Source organism: Tetrao urogallus (genome assembly GCF_951394365.1).
Source record: "Tetrao urogallus genome assembly, chromosome: 4".
Taxonomy (NCBI): domain Eukaryota; kingdom Metazoa; phylum Chordata; class Aves; order Galliformes; family Phasianidae; genus Tetrao; species Tetrao urogallus.
The window spans coordinates 791,617-815,362 of record NC_136817.1 but is presented as its reverse complement, the minus strand read 5'-3'; the positions used below and the strand labels follow the sequence as shown (position 1 = coordinate 815,362).

General features: G+C 43.4%; 1 protein-coding gene across 1 annotated transcript in view; it reads right to left on the bottom strand.

Annotated features, from left to right (window-relative positions):
* Positions 1–13,444: 13,444 nt before the first annotated feature.
* Positions 13,445–23,746, bottom strand: part of MND1 (meiotic nuclear divisions 1) — a gene marked incomplete at both ends in the record, with an annotated part of 30,349 nt that continues 20,047 nt past the window's right edge. Inside the window, 2 exons of the mRNA XM_079534637.1 lie at positions 13,445–13,551; positions 14,302–14,346. Coding sequence (XP_079390763.1) covers positions 13,445–13,551; positions 14,302–14,346 — 152 coding nt within the window. The remainder of the gene's footprint in view (positions 13,552–14,301; positions 14,347–23,746) is intronic.

Below are 23,746 nucleotides of genomic sequence, written 5' to 3'. Positions count from 1 at the left end.
GACGCGCAGGTTAAGTGCGGGCCGTGGGAGGCGTCGGGCCCGACCGCCCCGCCTCCTCGGTGAAGCTCTGAAGCGCGCTCTCGGCCTTCGTTATTAGTTTGAAACGGTTTAACCTATGGGCTTTTCCTAAAATCGGGATCGGCGCGCCGTGCCTCCGTCGCGGAGCTCCCGTCGCTGCGGTACGCCGCCCGCCCCAGCGCTATCGCCCGACGGCAGCGCCCTATCGGGGCGCGGCAGCAGTCACCGAGCCCCTCGATAAGGCTGCAGGTCCCGGGGACACCCCTTCCTCGGCCCCGACAGGGAACGAGGTGCCACGAGGGCTGCTCCCCTCCCCGCTGTGTGAAGGCTGCGGCCGCCTGCTCACCCCATGGGGCTGTGGCTCGGCCTCATTCCTTAGGGACCGATGGGACCCAAAGCCTGCCCTCGCCGTGTGGTTAAGGGAGGAGGATCTGCTCCGAAATCCCGACGCGGGCAGGGTGTTGCCTGCCGGTACCTGGCTGTCGCTGCCGGGCCCTGCTATGGGCTGGATCAGTGTAGCACAAGACGACGTTGGGCTACTACTGTGGTGCTGCCTAGGGAAGGCTGCAATAAACAAGAGCATTGCCCTTTCTTGTCAGGCAGTATGTTTCAAATGAGCTACTTTCTGTGGCATTGCACTTAAGCAGGGAGCCTAGTCCCAGATTCCCTGCAGATGACAGAAAGAGAAGTGAAGACAGCTAACCTTTTTAAGTTACAAAGCGGTGTTAGTGCTGCGGTACCACCAAACGCGAGGTAATCGAAAAAATATGCTGACATGCACTGTCCTCTTCTTGCCCTGGTCTGCCCACATTTTTCAGCACGTACAGTGCATCCACTTGAAAGCGCAGTGGATCCTTGCACACAGCAGGATTTGCAGTCTTCCGTGGGACCTGCTGTGTTACAATAGCATTCAAAGCTTTATAAGCTTCATTTGGTTTCAGAGAACCTATTGGAGCATTGTCTGTGCCTAAAGAGGCATTTAAAACTAAAGAGAAACTTTGAAAGCTTCAGAGACAATGTCGCCAGGCTTGCGGTGCAGGACGCGTTCTGGAGGAATGGCATCACACAGAAAGCACAGCGCCGGGCTGGGCCTGTGGGAGCTGCAACATACAGAGGTTTGGGCTGGTGCCAGGTTTGTATGCCTGTAGGTCATGCATGGGAATAGGGGAAGCATCTTGCATTCTGAATTCCTGCTGCCCTTTGAGATTAGCACGCATACATATTTACTGTCTGAGTCTACAGTGATTTCTGAGCTGTGTGCATTTGAAGGTCCTTACGGATAAACAGATGAAAGCTGCTCTGTGCACAGCCAACCCTGCTGCTGGCCCTGCGGTCTCTGTCCTTTGACAGGGCCCAGCTGCAGGAGGGATGCTTAGCGGGGAAGGGGATGCAGGAGCTGCCATGTGATTTCATCTTCAACCCCAAAAGGTTTTCATACAGGCTCATTTCTACTTACTGGACTGTGTTTCACACTGCAGCCAAGAATGACTAGAATAAACCCACTGGGGAAAGATAAGGGGCGTGGGAAATGGGAGCCCAAAGGGTTAAACTCAGATAAAGCCATAGAGCAACTAGAAGCAGTTAGTGCCACAGTAAGTTGGGAAGCCTGGCTGTACAGGGAGACAGCAGTGGTGCATTCAGATACTGATTGAGTGGAAATACACAGCACAAAGCTAAAATGGCTTCAAAATACATCTGAAGTGGAAATGCTGCTGTTAAAAGACCGCTTTGACACAGCAAAACATTGCTGAAGCTCTTCCTGAAATCCTGAGGGGCTGCTCTCACAGCAATAACACTGGAGAACAGCACATCTGCACTCCCACATGAGCACATGAGGGATTTGCCAACGGGATTTGCCCCAGCCACCCCACGAGCCATGATGCCATGCTGATGGCTTCCATATGTGTTGCCCAGAGGAGCCGGACAGTTATTTCCTCACAGTTACAAGTAAGTGTCAAGTGAGTGGCGTGACACAAAGCTGTAGCCCTCAGGTGGACAGCAGCAGAGCTTCGAGCTTGGGGGCACCGTACGGCCCCCAGCATGCAGACAGGAGAGAGCCACGGGAGGCAGCACTCTGTCCCAAGCCTGAAACTGCATCCCACCTTCATTCTTTCTGATGGTTTCTTTCCATCAGAGCCTTTGCTGAAGTTTGTGGTCCCTCAACACGGCGGGGAGGTCTAAACCACCGCAAAAGAGCAACCTTTTCATGCATTCCTGGAGTAGCCTAGGTAATTGAAATATCTTAATTGCCTTTCAGGCGCTAACGCAGAGAAGCGCTGCACAAAAAACAGAGGCTGCTTCAGAACTGCACATATGGTGCTGAGAACGCGCTCCGTGCTGTGCCACTGCCCACGGGGCCGCTTCCCGAACAGCGCACCCTGTGACAGCAACACATCCATCCCAATGGTGGCTTCTCTAAGAGCGTACGTGTTTACAACCAAAACTTGTTTACATTCCAGCAAGAAAATTAGATCGCTGTACAATATCTCCTCAAGGCCTGCCAAAATAGCCTTCTGTCGGTTGTGCAAATGCAGAAGGATCAGGGCTGTCTACGGGGTACAAGCCCATCATACAAACAATAATAAGCTACATTTCAGTGTAAAAATGTTCACCTTTTACTATTCAGTGCTGCAGCTTTGCATGTGGCTTTCTGAAGCATTACTTCTCATGCACACTTGCACTTACATGTTTCCTTATTTTTTGGCTCAGTGGAACAAGCAGTCAGCTTTTCCCTCATTCCTGAGGGATATCAGGTTACAGCAAATGTTGTTCTGCTCTTATACACTTACCCAGTGGCATATTAAAAATGCATATTTTCCATTCAGTTTTCTCCCTGCTGGAGCTGGGTTTAATGCCACTTTTCTTCTCCCCTCACTAGGTGCCGTTTACAAGCCATGAGCTTACTCCCAGGTATAGAAGCACAAGCAACAACGCGCACCCTGTTTCACCCCAGCTGGAGTTACAGTCCCTGCAAGCCACCAGAGTGCTAGCTCATTTTTAAGGGAGGAAATTTACAGCATATCCCTAAGGCTACAGTGTTTTTTTCAGTGAGTTAATTTTAGAGGAAGTCAGTTGAAGGCTGCTGGAAAATAGCAGCAAGGATGGAGAGCAGCTGCATGCTCCCAGGGCACCTGCCAGTGCCAGAGGCTGTTGAAGGACACTGGGCTATGCCAGTGGGCACAAAATCAGCTTGGAGGAGCTCTGAGGTCTGTTCAGTTGTTACAATTGAGAAGCAAGTTCAAGGGAAAAGGAAAAGCCCACCGGGAATACGGTACAGGCTCACTGAAGCTGTGTTCAGAGCTCTGTTGGGCAGTGAGCTTCCATCTGCCTATTCTTTGGCTGCCACAGAGGTACCTCAGTTCAGCAGTTTCATCTAAATCCTGGAGGAAAACAACAGTCAGCACAGTCAGGTATGGTTGACTCCTCTCACATGAGCCACCTCCTGATTTTGAACAAATTTGCACAGGAGAAGAAGCACACATGGGAACCACTGCTAACCCAGCTCTTGATCAGCCTACAAATCCTCTGGGACCTGGAACAGGTTTGTTCAACTTACTGTCCTGAGCACATCTGTGCAGGTAAAGAAGAAGCAAATCTTAACATTTTTTCCCTTTTCATTTACAACGAGATTGAACACATTAAGTACATTAAGTCATTAAGTACATAAACTTGATTCTAGTAGTAATCTCTTATAAATGTGCTAGACACAGTCAACACAGAAATCTTGAGAGGTGATTTATTACCGTCATAATTCCCTGAAATGCAAAAAGGGGATTGCAACCAGTCTTCTTACAGCAAAAAAGCCTCAGCCTGAAAACACATTTGTGATTTGGAAATTGTCATGTGTGAAGAGTATGAACTAGAGGACTAGAGAGAAAGGGACAGTAAATCACGTGGACCCGATGGCACGATACCACTGGAGCTAGAGAAGCGTACTTTAAAAGGATTATATTGTCTGTTGGCATAGCACTTTATCTCCTAACAGAGCATACAATGAAGCAGATCACTGCTCAGCATGAACTGGTGCCTTGCCACACGGATTTATCTATGGACAATCAGTATTTATCTTGTGGACAATCAAAAACCATTAAAAGTAAATGTTAAGTAATGATTTCACCAATGGAATGCACATGGAAACTAAAAGTCAAAAGAGTCATAGGAGAAAATGCTCTAAAATTGTATTTATATTATACTTAGATTCTAATATGATTTATAAGGAAGAAAAAGAAGTTGATATTTCTAAAAGGTATTGAAAACATCGGAAACATATATTGTGATCCATAGTCCTAGAAGCCAGAGGTAGAAAGTTGGCTTGCACATACTCTAATTTTTAGCATACTAAGGTTTCATCCAGGTTTTATGCCAGCTCATGAGTTCTCAGGAAAAGAGTTACAGCAAGGTCTTCTTTCTTTGCTTCATAGAAATGTAAGCACTTCAGCATTTCGAAAGAAAATCAAAGGAGTTTGCCATCTAGCACAAACATGTGGAAAGAAATCAAAAGATGCCTGATGCAACTTTCTCAGGAAAAAAGGGCAAGAGCTAACTCATCTCTAAGACTCATGGTAAATATTCTAAAAAAAAGCCTTGAAACCTGGTTTGTTTCAAATTCTCTTTTAAGTAGCTGAATAGTTGAAGGCAATGCAACTGTCCATCAAAAGCACTGAAAGCTGAAAAAGATGAATTCAAAACTGGAAAAGGGTGAGATTTTGGTAAACTCCAGGAATGCTTTTTCTGGAAGAAAATCTGCTTTCCTGCCTGGCTTGTTAAGATTCCTGATTCTACCAAAGGGATTTGGGTTCTGCAAGGAAGCAGTTAAAAAAGTGACTTTTTTGTGGACTGTGTACTCCTCCTGTACTCAGAACCAGACTCAACTGCTTCTGCAATAATGATGATTCAATCTCCTCCTGTCTTTGACAACAGAAAGCTGAGGTGAAGAAAAATACTGCCAAGCCTCTTGTTTATTTGAATTCATCTCAGCACATTAGGGACGAGGCTTGGGACAAATGCAGAAAGATTCCCAGGCTGGGAGTGATTACAGCAGACCCGCAGGTCCACAAGCACGTGGCATGGATCAAGCAGGTCAGCACTGAGCACTGGGGACACCAGGTGAGTTCTGAGTACACTCAGTGACCTGCCAGGAGGGAAGCAGTAATTAGTTTACACAAAGAAAAAAACAGTGGTGCTTCCTGTGATGCTTATGAGAACATAGGATCAGGCCAGTCCTTTCACTTCATGTCACAACTTAAGTAGCTGTAGCCAAGAGGTCAGATGGAGGGATGCAGAAACTTGATGGATTTTTCCCCATTTTTTCTCCCACTTGGTGAAGAGAAGGGAGAGGAAGAGGGACAGGATGGGAGCAGTGGTGAACCTCTTGGTGGAAGGGAACAGAAGCGATAGTCCCAGTCCTCAAGAAGTAAAGACTCAAAAGAATAGGGAATTTCCATTGGCAAGGCATAGGACTGCTGAAGGAAATTATTTTCATCCTTTTCATTGACAACAATTTTTTCCAGTAGCAGTGTTATTGTAGAAACTAATTTTAAGAATAACAAGAAAACATTTTTAGTAGGGACCTTATTTTAAAGAGCAAATGAGTAGCATGTAATTCTCCAACTCATGACTTGGTCAGATAGCCCAAACAAGTACAATAATGTGTCAAAGTGGTATGGAGCAGCAAAGGCATCTAGAGCTGCAGCAGCATCCTATCACAGTGTCTGTACAGCCTCTGAAACCATAGGCAGAGTGCTACAAAGAAGGTTTATCTCGAGCCACAGCTGTGGCAGGGCATCGCCCAGTGCCAATGCCAGGCCAGTGAACAACATTCAAGCACAACTCCATTAGCCTGTTATTTCGTCCAGTTTTACTACAACTGAAAATTGACTGTGGCCAAATTAAAAGGCACGCTTGGCTGGCTGAAGCTAGAGAGACAGCCTCCTCCTAATTAATAATGGGCTTTCAGCCATGTTTTTGTTTCACTTCTTCCCATTACTGCCACAGGGACAATGGAAGCCCAAGGACAGCCATGTGGCACACTGCACGCCCCATAACGACAGCCATCGCAGGCATGGGGCTGCTAGCACCTAAAACTTTCACGCTCATTGCACATAACTGAAAGCAAATGAAAGTGACTTCCTGTCCTGGGAGTAACCATGTGAGGCTGCAAGTGATAACACCCATCCACTCTGAGGAAGAAGTCTGTTTTGCATTGATCTGGGATTCAAGCATCAGGTAGAGATAAGAAAAGATATTCCTGGAGGCTCTTTCTCTTTCCTGGGGGCACATACAAGATGGCCCCTCTGATTTTTATCTACTTCTAAAACCTTGTCTATGTCATTAGGTAATGGTTTATGGAGCAGAAGCACTCACACTAGAGTACAATCATTTAGCTGCCAAGCTGAAAGCTGCTGCTTGGAGGGTTCATGCAGGAAATGCGCTCGGCAAGTCAGGAATTAGTGCTTTTCAGTTATACTTTTCTAATTTGGAACCTGGGACAAGGCAGGGATCAGACAATACCTACTCCCTGGGCTTCAGGCTGAGAGGGCCAAGGCCTAAAAAGAATCAAAGAATTGAGCTTTTTTTTTTTTTTTACTTCTGAAGTTCCTATCAGGTTAAGAGCAAAATCTGTACATCATTGATGAGCACTTCACAAAAAACTCTGCTTCAGTAAATAGCTTAAATACCAAAGAAAGAATAAAGAAAAAGCCTCATAGCTGTAACTTTAATAAAACATTTTAACTTGAAGCTCTGACTTTAAATTATTTAATCTCAACTCCAATCTAAGGACAGAACAGTAAGAGTGCTGTTATAGCACCTTTCCTTTAAAGGACTAGAACAATTTGGTGGACACAAAGCTCATTTGGTCCAAATATCTGATCAGAAAGAGTACTTCCTGGTTGAACTTCTCATGGTAGTTACACCAAAATGCATGCAGAACTTTTTCCTTTTTTGTTTTTAATTTTTGTCTTTAATAACCAGGGATGCTAAGGATATATACCCTATGAAAATCAGTGCATAGCGGAGAAATAAAAACAGCTCAACTGCTTTCACCAGATGAGACTGCTGTTTTGAAGTTTATGGTATCACTTTATTCTGTACTGTTTCTTATATATATTTCTCCTTCAGATACGATATTAAAGATCAGGGAATAACACACAGGCCTGCTACAAAGCCTTGACCCCTTCCCTTCCCTTCCCTTCCCTTCCCTTCCCTTCCCTTCCCTTCCCTTCCCTTCCCTTCCCTTCCCTTCCCTTCCCTTCCCTTCCCTTCCCTTCCCTTCCCTTCCCTTCCCTTCCCTTCCCTTCCCTTCCCTTCCCTTCCCTTCCCTTCCCTTCCCTTCCCTTCCCTTCCCTTCCCTTCCCTTCCCTTCCCTTCCCTTCCCTTCCCTTCCCTTCCCTTCCCTTCCCTTCCCTTCCCTTCCCTTCCCTTCCCTTCCCTTCCCTTCCCTTCCCCTTCCCCTTCCCCTTCCCCTTCCCCTTCCCCTTCCCCTTCCCCTTCCCCTTCCCTTCCCTCTTTTTTGAATCACTGATCTCAGGAATTGTCTTTTTAAGAATACTGAAATGTGTAATTCATAGAAAGTATTTTATGAGGGAAACAGGCCTACTGAAGAATTCTGTTTATTACAATTAATTGAGGTCCATGCAAAAAATAAAAAAATAATCAAAAAGCATTCCTACCAGTGGGATCATGTTTTTACCAAACAAATGAACCCAAGCAAAACCACAATGACTCAATAGCCAAGTACTTTTCCTGTAAAATTGAAAACAAACCTCCTGATCACTAGAATTAGCTGGAGGCATTATTTTGCAATGGTAATGTGAGAAAACGTGAAGTGATGAAATTTTTTCCCAAACCCCCATTTTTTTTTTTCTTAAACAGACAGAAAGGAAAAACAAAAACCAACCAATAATCCTTTTCCTCACTGTAGGCTGTAGAAATGAGATAAACCAATTTCTGCCCCTCAGCATAAAAAGCTCATCTTCAGAGCTCTGCAGGCATTCAGCCCAAAGGCAGGTGCAGGGGGAAGAAGCCCAATTGCAGGTGAATCCCTGTAGGACCCTGTTTCATTGTGTGGGCAGTAGCTCAGACCACCTACACTCCCAGCAAACCTCCTTCGTCTATTGGCTTTCTTCAGGGCCATCAGTCTTAACAGTTCCCCTGTTGAGCATCAGCACTGGCACAGTCCAGTTTTATCATCTGACAAAGGCACTCCTCAGACTGTTCAGAGGATTTGCTTTAGATATGATTGCCAATACACTAGTAAGAGTTCTTGAAACAGAAGGCTGGAGACCTCACTGTGGCCTTCCAGTATTTGAAGGGAGAATATAAGCAGGAGGGGGAATGGGTGGATAGTGATAGGACAAGGGGAATGGCTTTAAGCTGGGACAGGGGAGGTTTAGGTTGGATATTAGGAGGCAGTTTTTCATACAGAGGGTGGTGAGGCACTGGAACAGGTTGCCCAAGGAGGCTGTGGATGCCCCATCCCTGCAGGCATTCAAGGCCAGGCTGGATGTGGCTCTGGGCAGCCTGGGCTGCTGGTTGGAGACCTGCACACAGCAGGGGGTTGGAACTAGAATAAGAAAGAAAATTAAGCAGCAGGTATTGCTTGAAAACTGTTGGTTATGAACACGTGAATGGAGATGAGTTTTTTTCCAAAAGCAAAATACTTTTGACTCGGTTGGGTGAAGAAATGACCAGATAACCTAATTATTCAGAGGGTGAAGAATGTTCATGTATTTGTCGGGCATTATGAATCTTCTAAAATTACCCTCAATGGTTCAGAAATACTGGTAGTGTTTGGACAGTTCTCTCTTCTCTTCTTGACATACAGCTTTCTGCAAATACACCTTCAAGAGGCAAGCCTAATTTATAGATGCCTGCTGTCCTCTGTGGCTGCACAGGAGGCATGTGCTGATGTGTGTTAGTGAGAGGAATAAGACAGCCATCTGCACAGACTGCAGTGCCTTGCACATCTTTTCTGTAAGCATGCCTCGAAGGAAAATGACAGCAGAAGAATGGAAAAGGAATAAGCAGAAGGAACATGGAGAAGAGAAAGCTGAAGGGAAAGGCTGCTGCCAAGGTACATTCCTGGAGCACATGAATGTGTATGCATATGTTGCCTTTCATCAGCAACCAATTACAGACTGAAGAATCGAGCCACTCACATGACACTGAGTGCTAATGAAGGACTTGGCTCTTCAAGACTGCAGATATGCACACTTCTGGGCCATGCTGACTTTCTACAGCAGGCAAGACATCCCTTTGCTGCCTCAGTTAAAATTTTGTGTAAATTTTGAGTGCCATGAAAGCCAGCTCCACCACCACCACTCCTTGAGTAGCAGAAGCAATGAAGCCTGGCTGCCAAGAGACCAGATTCCTAGATCCCCATTCCCTTCCCTGAAATTATGCATGTCCGGCCTCATCCCCAGCACTACTGCCAGATGCTTGCCACAGATTTAATCACCACCAGGCACCAAATGCTTCCAGGTCTTTTACAGCCTTCACTGACCTTTCTTGTTCCTTCTCCCACCCCCAGCACACTCCATCCCTTGAAGTCCCTAAACTAGCAGGTGGGAAAGGGAAAGCCTTTATTTATCAGGCAGCCAGCTAAGCAGAATAAACTGTGAACTTGCGCTGCAGCCCCTCTGACTACATTTGGCCAAAATCCACTGCAAAATTTAAGAATGCTGGAGAGAGAAAAAAGACAAATGACGGCAGACTTAAACATACAAACCCTACCTCTGCAAGAAACAAGATAAAGACAAGCGCCAGCCAGATCATCTGACTGCTAAGAACATGCTAGGCAAGAGGAACTCTCTGCTTTAAGGAACTCTTGCATCCAGCATCTCAGTCACTGTGACAGGTTGGGTTTATTTTCTAATCGCTCTTCCAGAAGGATTCACTTCCAGTTCTGTCACTTAGTCAAGGCATCACTGTGCCATTTGCTTCATAGTCTGGATTTTCCCAGTAAGCACTCTAAGCTTAAGAAAGGAAAAGCAGTGACATCTCAGACAGTGCATTAATGAAAGATTTAGCAGCTGAGTTACATCAGAGTCCAGAGCCTTCTGACTGCTGAAATTTCCTTGCTGTGCCAGCACCACAAAGGGAGCTCTAGGGCTCATGTGTGGTGGTGTGCAGGGCGTGCATGTGGCTAGCTAAAAGAACAGTTGAACAAGGGCAGGTACACTCAGTGGGCTCTTCTTTACACAGAAAAGACTTGTAAGTAATGTGAGTGCAAACAAATATTTCATCCTAGATCTAGGTTTGCTTCACAGTGCCCAATCAATATCAATACCAAACTTATCCAACACCTCAGCCTTGTATTCTAGCTGTAAACTCGTCATGATATTACTTTGAAAAGCTGGACCTGACACTGCTGCTGTAAGAGCTGTGGACTGCTAAGAAGTCATCTTTGGTCTGCACACTTTGAGCTAGAAGCCGTTTCATTTTATAAGCCTGGACTGTAGTAAAGGCCTTGCCTCCTGTCTCAGCTGAAACAGATAAAAATATTTACCTTACATGGGCAAAAAAGCTACAGCACAGAAAGAAAAAAAGAGGAAGACATACATATAATATAGCAGTGACATAACCACAAGAGTGACAGCACAAGTGAGCACTGTAAAACCACCACTTTCATTCTGACTCTTCAAAAATATTCCAGATTCTATCTCAGGGGAAAAAAAAAAAAAAGATATAAATTGAGACATAAGGTTGGATCAGTTGTTTTCTTTTTTGTTGTTGTTGGGGTTTTTTTTGTTTGTTTTTGTTATAAGGTAATAGCCAATTAGCCAATAACATCTCAGGAAAAGGAAAATCATTTTAACTGTTGGTAATTTGTAACTCAGCAGAAAGCAATTCTCTGCTTCCCTAAAAAGAAATCCAAACAATCTCCAAACCACCTAATCATACAAAATTTCACACTACAAGATTTAGAAGAAAATTTTTCCTAAGAATAACTTCTAAGAATGAGCAGATTCACTAGACTGAAATTATCTTGGAATATTTTAGAGATACAGATTGTCTCTGTCTCAGAAAGGATCTGCGTTTGCTTTTCCCATTGAATGTCATCTGAACGAAAATAACGTAGAATCATAAGAAAGGTGTTACAAGATAAATCAGCTCCACTTGGGGAATAAGCTTCAGTTTTTGATAAGGCACCTCTTCTTCTTGCCTCCTGTTAACTGAGAAATTTCCGTTCTGGGATCCTTAAGGGAGGAGATATATTCTCTTGCCAGGTCTACTAACCAGCATAAGTAAAAGACAGGAGTAGAAAACAGAGTACAACCACATCTTTGTTCTATTGTTACTATAAACCAAAACTCCACAAAATAAATATCGCCATAAATTCCTTGTTCTTGAACTAAAGTTTTGTGACCAAAGCATGAGAATTGCATTAGATGTTTTGAAAGTCTTGCTCATGCTGGCTGGCTGCATAACCTCTAAGCAGTTCTCCCGTAAGTCATCTATTTGTTATTTATTATATTCAATAACTTTATTGCAGCCCACCATGCTGTCATTCTACAGACAGGAAGCCATAATATTGCAGCTAACTTACATAGCTAGTCACCTTCATTTCTTTCTTGAATTTGGAAAGCAGCCAAAACAGCAAAAATCTGTAAGGAAGCCCTTTCCCTGAAATGTAAGGCAGCTGTTCCAGGTACCTGAGGAAATCTTCACGCACCAGCATCTCCAGGCTACAAATTACCTGAGTCTTCTTGACGGACAGAAGCTCCTCCACATAAGAGTGATTCTACAAGGTAAGCTCCATCAACAGATTCATGCACTTAGCATTCCCATTTAAGAACAAGTCTTTTGGGTCATTATCACCTTGCATGCAGCAAATCTATACTCTCAAATACAGGTGTGGCAAGGAGCTTCTCACACCTGCAGGTGGTATAGAACAGGTTAACAGAAAATTAAAAAAAAAAAGACATTTAGCTAATCAAAAAAAATCATTTAAGAGAGATGGTATAGAAACAACAAAGCATAACAAAAAAGCTCATTTCATTGTTTCACAGCACAGAATCCAAGGGTAAGAAGCGTTACCCAAACTACATGAGTGTCAGTACTTAGTGTTGACACCATCACTTACCATGGATGGATTGCACTCAGTTTATGGAGTAAAAAACAGATCTGGTAAGAACCACTACATTCAACTCTATACAAACCATTTGTATTAAGCTTTTACCAGCACAATTAATAAGATACATTTGATCTTATTTCTAAAACATCAATGTCATCTTTCCAAACACAGAGAAGAAAATGTTTCCATTGCAGCACTGCTGTAAGCATGGTGACATTTTACTATGTGTCAGGCATCACATACAGAATCCTTACTGCTCTAACGGTACACGAGTAAAGTTTTCTATTCACTAATTTCCCAGTAACTTCACTGTCTTCACAGAAGTGAAATGACAGCAGCCAGGAGCAGACCTGAAATTCTTGGATTTAAACATATACTGAACTACTAGGAAACTCTTTAACTGGAAAAATCACAGGAGACAGGCTTCTGAGCAAACCTCTAGCTAAACCTCACCTTTTCACCAGTACTCTCATCAGTGGTTGTAAAAAAGTCAGACACCTTCTAGTGACATATGCTTCCACCTTGCAGAAGATCCAACTGCCTTCTAGAAGGTATAGCTCATATCCTTGAGCTATATAGCAGAAATGCTATATAAAGTCTCACCATCCATAGCTTTGGGAGGTACAAGAGCAATACGTACAAGAGCAATACCTTCCACCCCGCTTATTGTAGCCATCTGCTGATCAGAGCTAGAAAACAGGAAAAAATAAGAAGTGAAGTGCTGGTAAAAGTTCACCAAAGAAGACTGAGACATTATGAAACTTTGCATTTTGCTGAGCTGCTTTTCTAGCATGGAATCAGAAAATGTACATAAACCCAAATAGCACTGATATGTCACCAAACTCCCAAGCAGCTTTGGCAATACAACAGAGAACAACTTCAAATCAAACTTGATCACTGCACATCTCTGCTTCCTATTAAGGATTATATCTCTTATATATTTTGTTATCTAGATGAGGGAAAAATCCACTCGACTCCACATTTCCCTGTGTTATTCCCACTCAATTTCAATCTGTTTAAACATAAATCCCTAGAGCTTCTAGGTCTTATAACACTCCCAGTTAAGTGACAGAAGAATAAAGTTTCAGGACTCTGTGATAATTAGTCCCTATAAGCTCTGTTTACTCTTAGTCTGTCTCACACAAGTAATGAAATAATTTGTTGCCCAAATAGTGGGAGGGAAAGACTGAAATGTGAACATTTCTCGAATTTTATTAACTTTAACAAAAACTGTAAATTACAGGGTGGTCATTTGGTGAAGACACACAAATTCAGACACGTGAATATTGCTCAGCTGGCAATTAAGTGACAAACATTGTACAACTGCGGCAGACATCAACTGCTGAACAACTAATCAATGTAATCAAAATCTTCTGGAATTCCAAAACTTTTGTCAATTCTGCTCTCTTCAAATCCAAATTTACGCTTGGCCCAGGACTTTATTGCAAAGATGTTATCTGTAAACAGAATGGAAAACATTCCGTTTTAAATGTTTAGCAAAATATGGCTTGTAGACTCAAATACAATGGTAGATGAATTCTAAATAAAATATTACAAATAATGTTCTAAATAATTAGAGAAAAAAAATTAAGGACATATTGCTTGCTATGCAAAATGGAAATGTAAAGCCACAGAGTCAAGCTGAGCAACAACAGGAAATTAAGTTAAACTTCCACACATATGTCACTGCAATAGGCTTCTTCAAAACTGTGCAGCACATTTCCTGCATGTCCAAGTTGATGAATAAGGTTAAGAAATACCTACATTGTATTAGTATCCATTATATGAGGGAAGAGATAATGCTTCACAAAGCATTCTACTCTTCAGAAACAAATGAAAATTCAGAGAAGAATTAAATTTTCTGAATACCTGGAATTATGACAATGTCAAAGTAGCCACTGCCATTCCTGGTCTCTTTCTGTTAAAGTTTTCCTTATCTTAAGAGATTTTAATTCAACCAAAAAAAAAAAAGAGTTGCAGATTTTAACAAGGTGTGCAAAGAAGAGATCCATTAACCACAGTTATTAGTTAAACTGAGAAAATACATTTCTTTTTTGAATCATGAGTGCACACAAAATAAATTTCTGGATGTTTTTTGTAAGTGAGGTCTATCCTACATCATGCCTTAAAACTTCCTAGCAATAACTAGGTCTTTTACTCAAATTGCTCATGTGAAGCTGCCCTAGGCAAAATAAGTGCATACAGACCAGTCCATCTGTTGGCTGCCTCCTTGGCTACTTTGCTTGTTTGGCCTGAAAGAGAGGGAAAAAATAAAAATAAAAACATAAGTCAGAGTCAAATAATAGCAGTAGTTTCAAGACATGGAGATGTTTGGTTTGGTTTGCATGGAGATTGAATTGTACATACATAGCCTGAAGATACTAGAGGAAAATGAGACTGAAAATACTTTGTAATGCTCCCTGTACGTAAACTGTGCATTACATCAGTATGTATGACTATATAAATCAAGAAAATGATAAGAGGAACAGTCAACCACTGGAGTCTGCACAAACATATCACATAGCTTTGGAAAGTCCCCTGAGCTTTGAGAATCCCTTTGATTACATAAAGACAATGCTCCTGCTCATTATACTGGGCTTCTCTCAGTTACCACCTCTCCCAGTTTAAATACATAATAATAAAAGCTATTTGTAGTAAATTTACACAGCTTCCATGAGGCAAAACAGTATCAAGAAAATAAATCCTCTTGCTCCCACGAAAATAAGCAGTGAATCAAATCAAACAGGTTGGTTTGTAACGTGGGAATTCATCAGAATCATTATGGTTCTCACACCTACACATAACTTAGTTATTCCCAGTCAGTCTTGTTAGTACTCGCATGATAATATTCATTGGAATGGTCAGCATGAGATTTGTATACAGAGGCACTGCAGAAATGAATATATGATCAGATATCCATTGTTACAAGGCTTATACTTCAGTCAAAGTTAAATTATCTTGCAAAATTATCTGCTAGCACTCAGAAAGATAATCACTCTTTATTCTACTCTTCAGTATGCTTTGGTTAGTGATATGAGTAATGGTTAAATGCTGGTAGAATATAGTTTCAAAAACAGTGCAGTTTCTAGAGATGGTCTACAATCAGAAAGCTTGGGCATAGAATTATAGAATTTCTCAGGTTGGAAAAGTCTTTAAAAATCATCAAGTCCAACCTCACTCTAACAGCCCTCTGCTAAATCCTGTCCCTGAGCACCACATCCAAATGGTTGTTAAACACATCCAGGGATGGTGACTCAACCACCTCTCTGGGGAGCCCATTCCAGTGCTTAACAGCCCTTTCTGTAAAGAAGTTTGTCCTGATATCCAACCACATATTACAAATGAAGTTAAAAAGACTGGCAAAAAAAGGGAGTGGGTAGGAAGAGGGAATTTTTACACATTTGCATGCATTAGAAATGCAAACTATTCCTTGCTTGACAGAGATATTCCATATTTCCTTTGCTCACTTCTTGTTGCTAACTCCACTATTTTAGTTCCATAGATGGCAGCACTAACAACACACTGACAGCCAAGGGCATTATGAACAGTACTTCACCTAACACTACACAGATCAAGTTTGCAGAATAAGGGCCTTTGTTTGCCAAGACCTTGCATTGCATGAAAGCAATGATACTGCACTCAGCACTTTTTTAAAGTCTGATTGTAAAATTGCATCTGTCTTCAAGTAACAAAGTTACAACTCTAAAAGGTTTGGGGCTGCAAAGTAACAGCACCCTGATGGTCAGGGTGAGCAGGGTGAGCAGACTGCCTCCACAGCACCTGCTTTCTGTAAGCAGTCAAGCAGCTGAGCAGGCACTTCTGCACCATGCAGCAGCTCTCAGGTCCTGCAGCTTGTAGCAGCACTGGTCTCATGCTTAAAGCACACCCACTGTGCGTATATGGGGGCAGCAAGGTGCTTCATCAGCCTTCAGACATTGCTTAACACGTTAAAATGTACATGTGCAATCATGCGGTTTAGAAATGCGACCTCTACATCTATTAAAGAGAAAGCAGAGGTAGCCAACAGATGCAGGTTGGACTCACTCCACTGAGTGGCTAGAATGACAGTGGCTGTTGATAACAGAGCTGTGGCTAGAAATGAAATCATGGTAGCAAGGGGAGGAAGCTGTATGGGGAAAACCCACAGTGGGCAGCACCTTCAATTACTAAAATAACAGGAAAAAAAAAACAACAAAAAACACCAAGAAAGAGCCAAGAGTCTAAGTACTGAAACAAAACAGTGAAAGATTTTAACTACACCATTCTTTCCATGCACCACTTGGGATTAATCATAGAATGGCAGAGAAATGCCACGTTCAAAGTGTGGAAAGACAGTAAGTAGAGGCAGAACTGCAGGACAGGGAAAGTAACATTCAAACAATGTGGCCAGCTGCCAGTGTCAAAGGAAGGGCTGTTCCAGGCCCCTGGAAGCACATAGCCCCCCATTACTCTGCTGACAGAAGGCTCAGGGCTGGGGAAACAAGAGCCACTTGTAGCGCCTCCGGCACGTGACATCTCCAGGAAATGCATTCACAAGAGGCTGGGGCAAGGTTTTATTGCTTGCAGTTTCCCATTTTACCCTGGCAGGCATGTGACAGTACCACAGGGTACAGGTGTGGGTTTATCCTGCCATGTGCGAAGTTGCTTAAGCCATCAGGCATACGATATCAACACCAACAGCAGCTATTTCTGGCAAGCTGCAAGCCACCTATGTGCTCCTCATGTCCAGCCTGACCAAGGTGATGCACACAAGACAGCTTGCACTACCTCTTGTCAGCAAGCAGGACTGTCACTGCTGTTACTGCAGGATAGAACTGCAGTCTGCATAACCACTAATTTCTTCACTTATGGTAAAATCTTCACATATTTTTCCATCACTTTTTTCTTTTTTATTTTATTTTATTTTATTTATTTAGGGTCTGGAAACACATTATCCATCTTCAGAAAATAAAATTCCCAATGCCTACGGATTGAGAATTTACCTATCTGAAGGCAAGGTGAAAATGCCCTGGGGTCTGGCTCAATTCTTGCCTATAGTTCCATTGCAGAATCTCATCTGCTGGCTGCATGTAACACAACACAGCTGGACATGCATCACCTGAAGACATCAGCTGCATACCTGCATTATGGCCAGCATCTTCCAGAGGTCCCCCACTCCATCACAAGAACCAAGAGGTATGAAGGAATCTGCACTTGGACCACATTACCAAAATCTTCTGTAGTTGCTTGTTGGGACTTTCAGTAGTTGTGTCATGAGTATGTGTGAGTGCACAAAGAGGAGTAGAATAGAAATCCCCCACCCACCTACCTAAAGTACTGATGTAATTCAACGCTATGCTGCTTATGACTGCCTGTTCTGCACAGGATCATACACCCATCAGCCTCCCACACAGAAGGGTGAAGTAGATATTTACATCCATTCATGTGACAATACATCAATACACTTCCTTGCAGAATACACGTCATTCACTTTCCTGAGCTGCACTCTTGTGTCCTAGGCTGACCAGTTCTTGGCATTTTCTAAGCAGTAAATGGAAGTGTACATTCTCTCCTGAGCCAAATGAAAGTAACTACATCACATACAGAAGCGCAAGGCCCAGGAGCAGCACGGCCAGCATGGTTTTTAATTTAAATGATTCTATGACTCGTGCAGCACTAGACTGCTACATCAGCAAAACACAGCAAAAACACAGCAAAACACAGAATAAGTCTTAGAGAAAGAAATGGAAATAAGTCTTAGAGACTGAAAGGGTAAGGGTCAAAACATTTTGAGCACTCCTCCTAGGAATCTCTTCCTCCCTCAAACCCAGGTATCTAGCAGAGCTGCAGGGAACTCAGGAAGCCTAGATTTTGGGAACTGAACCATTTTCCTAAGCAGCCTTCTTAACACAGGGACAAACAAAACCAGCTATGGAAAGGAAGACCCAGAAGTGCTGAATACCTAAAGAGAAAGTGAAGAAACATGCTCTTCATGGTCTTTAATGCAGGCAAGTGACATCCAGACAGGAATGGATGAAGGAGCAGACCAAAGAAGCCAACCTGACAAGAGTGTGTGGAATAGCAAGCAAAAAACCATCCAGGGCAAACAGACAGCTCCTGGCCAGGAGTGACATCTGTCACAGGATGCCTTTGTCAGATCTGAGCTGGTGGCATGCATCGGCTAAGAGTCAGCATGGTCAAGTTGTGCTGCTTCTGATTCAACTCTGGAAGCCCCAGGCCACTCTCAGAATTATGCAGAACCGCAGCTGCCTCTTTCCTCTCTTCTGCTCCTTCACACAGATTTACAGCTTTTCTCCTGAATGTGATGTTGGAAGTTAACGTTCCTACTTGTGTTCCAGAGTGGAATGGCCGCTTGAGGTTCCTTTAAAATCTCACAGATTTCCACGGTCAGAAAACCACTACATGCCTCATCAATGCAATATGCGTGCTCCAGGAGGATGGGTTACTCCTCCTACACATCTCTGATATTTCCATGACTGTTACACAAATGCGGCAATAACCATAAGAACTCCACAAGCATTTGCCAAACCTACCTCCAGGTTATTTCTAAAAGCTTTTCTTTTTGTTTTTGTTTTTTTAAGTCATGCATGTAAAGGAATGCAATGGAAGTAGTCATTGAATAATATTCAAGAATCAGGCTGTAAAGGTACCAACAGCTATACTGAAAAATCTCAAGAGCCTGAGGTAGCCCACAGTCACTTGTAGTCTTGGAAACAAAGAAAGAACTGCTGCCTTCTTCTCTCTTCTAGTTTCTACTCTGGAATTTTCAAGAGAACTTTACTTATTATTATAAGCAATATTTTTATGCGTAAACATTTCCAGGACTAGTCAGGAAGAACCATTATTCTTCTCCCACACACCAGCATGCCACATAACACTTGTATCCGTGATATTAATCAACAAGTCACAACGCTTCAGAATACATAACAACTGAATTCAAGTCAATGCAAATACACTATTTCTCATGTAGACAACATCACACACTCAGCAGAACTATACTGACATGTTGCTAAAGATATTTCAGAGCTATAGGGAAAAAAAAGTGCTTGTTATTATGACAGCTACCTACAACTATTTCGGAAAGCCTGGAACACAACACGGTAAGTCAGGATGGAAAAAACATTCATTTTATATGTTGGAAAATAAACCAAAGCATATGTGTACAATAGTATTAATATGTGCTGAGACACAGCAGTGCATATAAAAGCCACCAATAAGCTGTTCCATATCTCTGAGATCTTTTAAAGGGTCTGCAATATTTTTTGTTTGAAAAAAGTGTCATCTCATCAGCAAAAGCTCCCACTGTTCCATATGAAAAGGTCACACTGTCAAATTGTATCAGGATGTACAGTGTCTCTTTGAAAAACATCCAACAGAATTTGTCAAAATCACTATCAAAAGATTCATCTATGCAAAATAAGATGCTTAAGATGCTCTTGTACTCAAGTTTACTGCATTGACATACCCACAGAAAAAGACTGTTTATCTTCTCTGTATGTTACCTGAAAGCCCATACTGAACTCATAGTTGTGTAACCAAAATACATCTATTCTTAGCCGACAAAGAGAAAAGAGGGAAGCAATGCTCTTACACACAACAAGCCAAGCACACCAGCCTTCTGACACAGGGCTCCCTCCCAACACTTCTTTTTTTTTTTTTTTTTCCCCTCTTTTCTCTTAGTGGACAACCCCTCACCCCCCACTTTACCAGTACGACTTCAGCTGCGCTGCTGAACTGTGTTTCTCATAAAGGTCCATCACAGAGCAATAAGCTTTTTGTTCTTGTGCTGCAGAGAAATGCCTGTAAGGTATCTCAAGAGGTCTGTACCCTACGCACAAGACTGAAAACATGTCCAGGCTTACCTTGCCATTCCCAAGGTGTTCATCTGTAGCCTGTTTGAAAGGCTTTAGTGTCAGAGAGTTTCACCTCCCCAAGCAATCTAGATTACAAAGTAGCCTAGGATTCATGCTACTGCAGTTTCTTCTAGACTGTGTTCTTCTTTTCTTACAACAGCATAGGGCAAAACAGAGTCAAAACACAAAGGAAATACTTGTCCCATTCTACAAAGGTCTTTTACATTGGCAAGGATAAAACCTGTGTTCCTGTATATATTTCTAAATTGTTTTCTTTTCCAGTTTTTTTCCCTCAAATATGCCATTCTTTCCAGTAAAACAGCTCGCAAGCTGCTCAAGTGAGGAGAGAAACAAAAGAAATGCTCTCAAATATAGCACCAGTATCACTTTTGCAATGATACCACACAGCTTGCAAGATATCTTCAGTTAAATACCACTGAATGAGGTATCTACACGAAGAATATTCATTGGTGATATACAGTCCTACAATGAAAACACACCCTACCACACAATAACACATGGAAGACTGGCATCGCGTTTTCTTTTTTTCTTTCAGCAAGGCCAAAGAAGACTCCATTTGACAGACCTTCAATTTCATAAGGAAGACAACAGATTAAAAACCCATAATATCTTTCCTGACCTCATTCTGCCATGTGAAAGCCTTGAAAATGTATAAATCAGTACTTAAAAAATTCATTTCAATAACACCGTAAGTTTATCCAAAAAGTCTGAATGAACAGTACCACATATAACAAACCAAGTACACCCAACACTGCAAAAGATGAGCAAAATAATCAGCCCACAAAAGCCTTTTCAACTTCAATAAAAGTGATCTATAGATCGCTTCCATTAGAAGTTGTCTTCATGGCTTTAAAACAGGGCCAAATGGATTGCTGGAAATTCATTTCTAAATTAAGGAAGAACATAAATGTAGTCAGAAGCAGCCATTTTCCACATCACAAATTTTATCAAGTGTCTCCCATTCCTAAGTGGCTCAATGACTTTCACCATAAAAGATTTACTAGCTCAGACATTAAAATAATTCTCACATATTTCACCTATCTGCCCCTCATCCAGCATACTTTTTTCCCTGCAATTACATTATTAAAAAGAAAAGAAAAACAGAACAAAACTAAATCTTACGAGCTTTCAAATTTAATTTCTAGAATTGGGAACTTGCCAGAGCTTCATTTTAAAGCAAGTCAGCATAAATTCAAGCTCTGAAAGAACAGTAATCCTGCTAGAACGTGCTTAAGGTATAAAAGCATAAATATGCATGTGCCTATACAACTAGGACAGTTTCTTTTTCACTGCAGAGTAAACTTAGCTGGAATCCAAACTTTAGGCTAATCTTAGTGTTTCCAGAGGTACTCTATGAAACATGGAGGGAAAATCAGAGTCTTTACTGAAAGTCAAATGACCCTCCTAAACTTCAGCTTCCCAGATTGTATCAAAAGCCCCACATGTCACTTCCAGCTTTGCTCGCCTGAAACATACCAAGCGCCCTAAACCACTCACCCCACAAAATCCAGCATGTGAATAAAAGATTACCATTTCATCATTCAGCATCAGGATATTGAGATGAACTGTTACAACCCATATCTATTTTCTCATTCTGCGTGTAAATTCTTTAGATAATTCTTCACAAGAGTTCGTCAACCAGAATTCAGGAGAGCAAAATTCTGGCTTCTCAAGGAAGTGTTGAGTGGGATCCCCTGAAACTGTCCTTAAGGGTGTGTGTACAGAACAGAGCTGGCAGCTCTTTACAAGCACCCTTCTGAGAGCACAACGGCTCTCCATCCCCCAGCAGAAGAAGTCAAGCAGGGGAAGCTGGTGACCAACGTGGCTGTGCAGGGACTTGCAGCTTAAACTGAGGGCAATGTACAGGAAGTGGAAACAGAGTTGTGTAGCCTGGAAGGAATACAGGGCTGTTGTCTGTGTGTCTAGAGATAGGATTAGGAAAGCCAAGGAACAGATGGAGCTGAACTTGGCAAGAGATGTGAAAGATAACAAGAAGGGATTCTATAGGTACATAGGCAGGAGGAGACAGATCAAGGAGAGTGTTGCCCCTCTGATGAAAAGTAATGGGGAGCTGGCTTCCTCAGACATAGAGAAAGCTGAAGTGCTCAATGAGTGCTTTGCCTCAGTCTTCATGGGTGGTCAGGCTTCCCGTGTCTGCCAGGACCCTGAGCCTCTAGGTGAGGGTGTGGGGAGTGGATTTTGTCCCACTGTAAACAGTCCAAGTCCTCCTCATGAAATTGAATGTGTGTAAGTGCATGGGGCCGGATGATCCATCCTCGGGTTCTGAGAGAGATGGCTGGTGTGGTTGCAGAGCTGCTCTCCATCATATTTGAAAAATCATGGCTGTCTGGTAAAGTCCCCAGTGACTGGAAAAAGGGAAACATTACTCCCATTTTTGAGAAAGGTAGAAAGAATGACCCGGGGAACTACAGGCTGGTGAGCCTCACCTCTGTGCCTGAGAAGATCATGGAGCAGATCCTCCTAGAAGCTATGTTAAGGCACAGATGAGATAAAGAGGTGATTCGAGACAGCCAGCATGGCTTCACCAAGGGCAGATCGTGCCTGACCAATCTGGTGGCCTTCTATGATGGAGCAAGGCATCAATGGATGGGGGAAGGGCAGTGGATGTCATCTACCTGGACGTCTGCAAAGCCTTTGACGTGGTCTCTCAGCACATCCTTCTCTCTAAATTGGAGAGGTGTGGATTTGAAGGATGGGCTGCTTGATGGATTAAGAACTGGTTGGCTGGATGCGGCCAAAGGGCTGTGATCGGTGGTTCTGTGTCAGGTGGAGGCCGGTCACAAGCGGTGTCCCTCAGGGGTCGGTCTTGGGACCGGTGCTCTTCAGCATCTTCATCAATGACAGATGATGGCATCGAGTGCAGCCTCAGCAAGTTTGCAGATGGCACCAAGCTGAGCGGTGCAGTCGATGCATTGGAAGGAAGGGAAGCATCCAGAGGGACCTGGGCAGGATGGAGAAGTGGCCATGTGAACCTAATGAGGTTCTTCAACGAGGCCAAGTGCAGGGTGCTGTACCTGGGCTGGGGCAACCCCAGGTATTGATACAGACTGGGGGAAGAGCTCCTTGAGAGCAGCCCTGCGCAGAAGGACTTGGGGTCCTGGTGGACGAGAAGCTGGCCATGAGGCAGCAGTGTGCGCCTGCAGCCCGGAAGGCCGGCTGTGTTGTGGGCTGCATGAAAAAGGGGCGGCCAGCAGGAGAGGGAGGTGATCGTCCCCCTCTGCTCGGCTCTTGTGAGGCCCCATCTGCAGCGCTGCGTCCAGGCCTGGGGCCCCCAGCACAGGAAGGACGCGGAGCTCTGGGAGCGGGGCCAGAGGAGGCACTGAGATGAGCAGAGGGCTGGAGCAGCTCTGCTGTGAGGAAAGGCTGAGGGAACTGGGCTTGTTGAGCTTGGAGAAGAGAAGGCTCTGGTGAGACCTCATTGTGGCCTGCCAATATTTGAAGGGAGCATATAAACAGGAGGGGGAACGGCTGTTTGTGAGGGTGGATAGTGATAGGACAAGGGAGAACGGTTTTAAACTGAGACAGGGGAGGTTTAGGTTGGATATTAGGAGGAAGTTTTTCCCCCAGAGGGTGGTGAGGCACTGGAACAGGTTGCCCAAGGAGGCTGTGGATGCCCCATCCCTGCAGGCATTCAAGGCCAGGCTGGATGTGGCTCTGGGCAGCCTGGGCTGCTGGTTGGTGACCCTGCATATAGCAGGGGGTTGGGACTGGATGAGCACTGTGGTTTCTTTCAACCCAGGCCATTCTATGATGACAT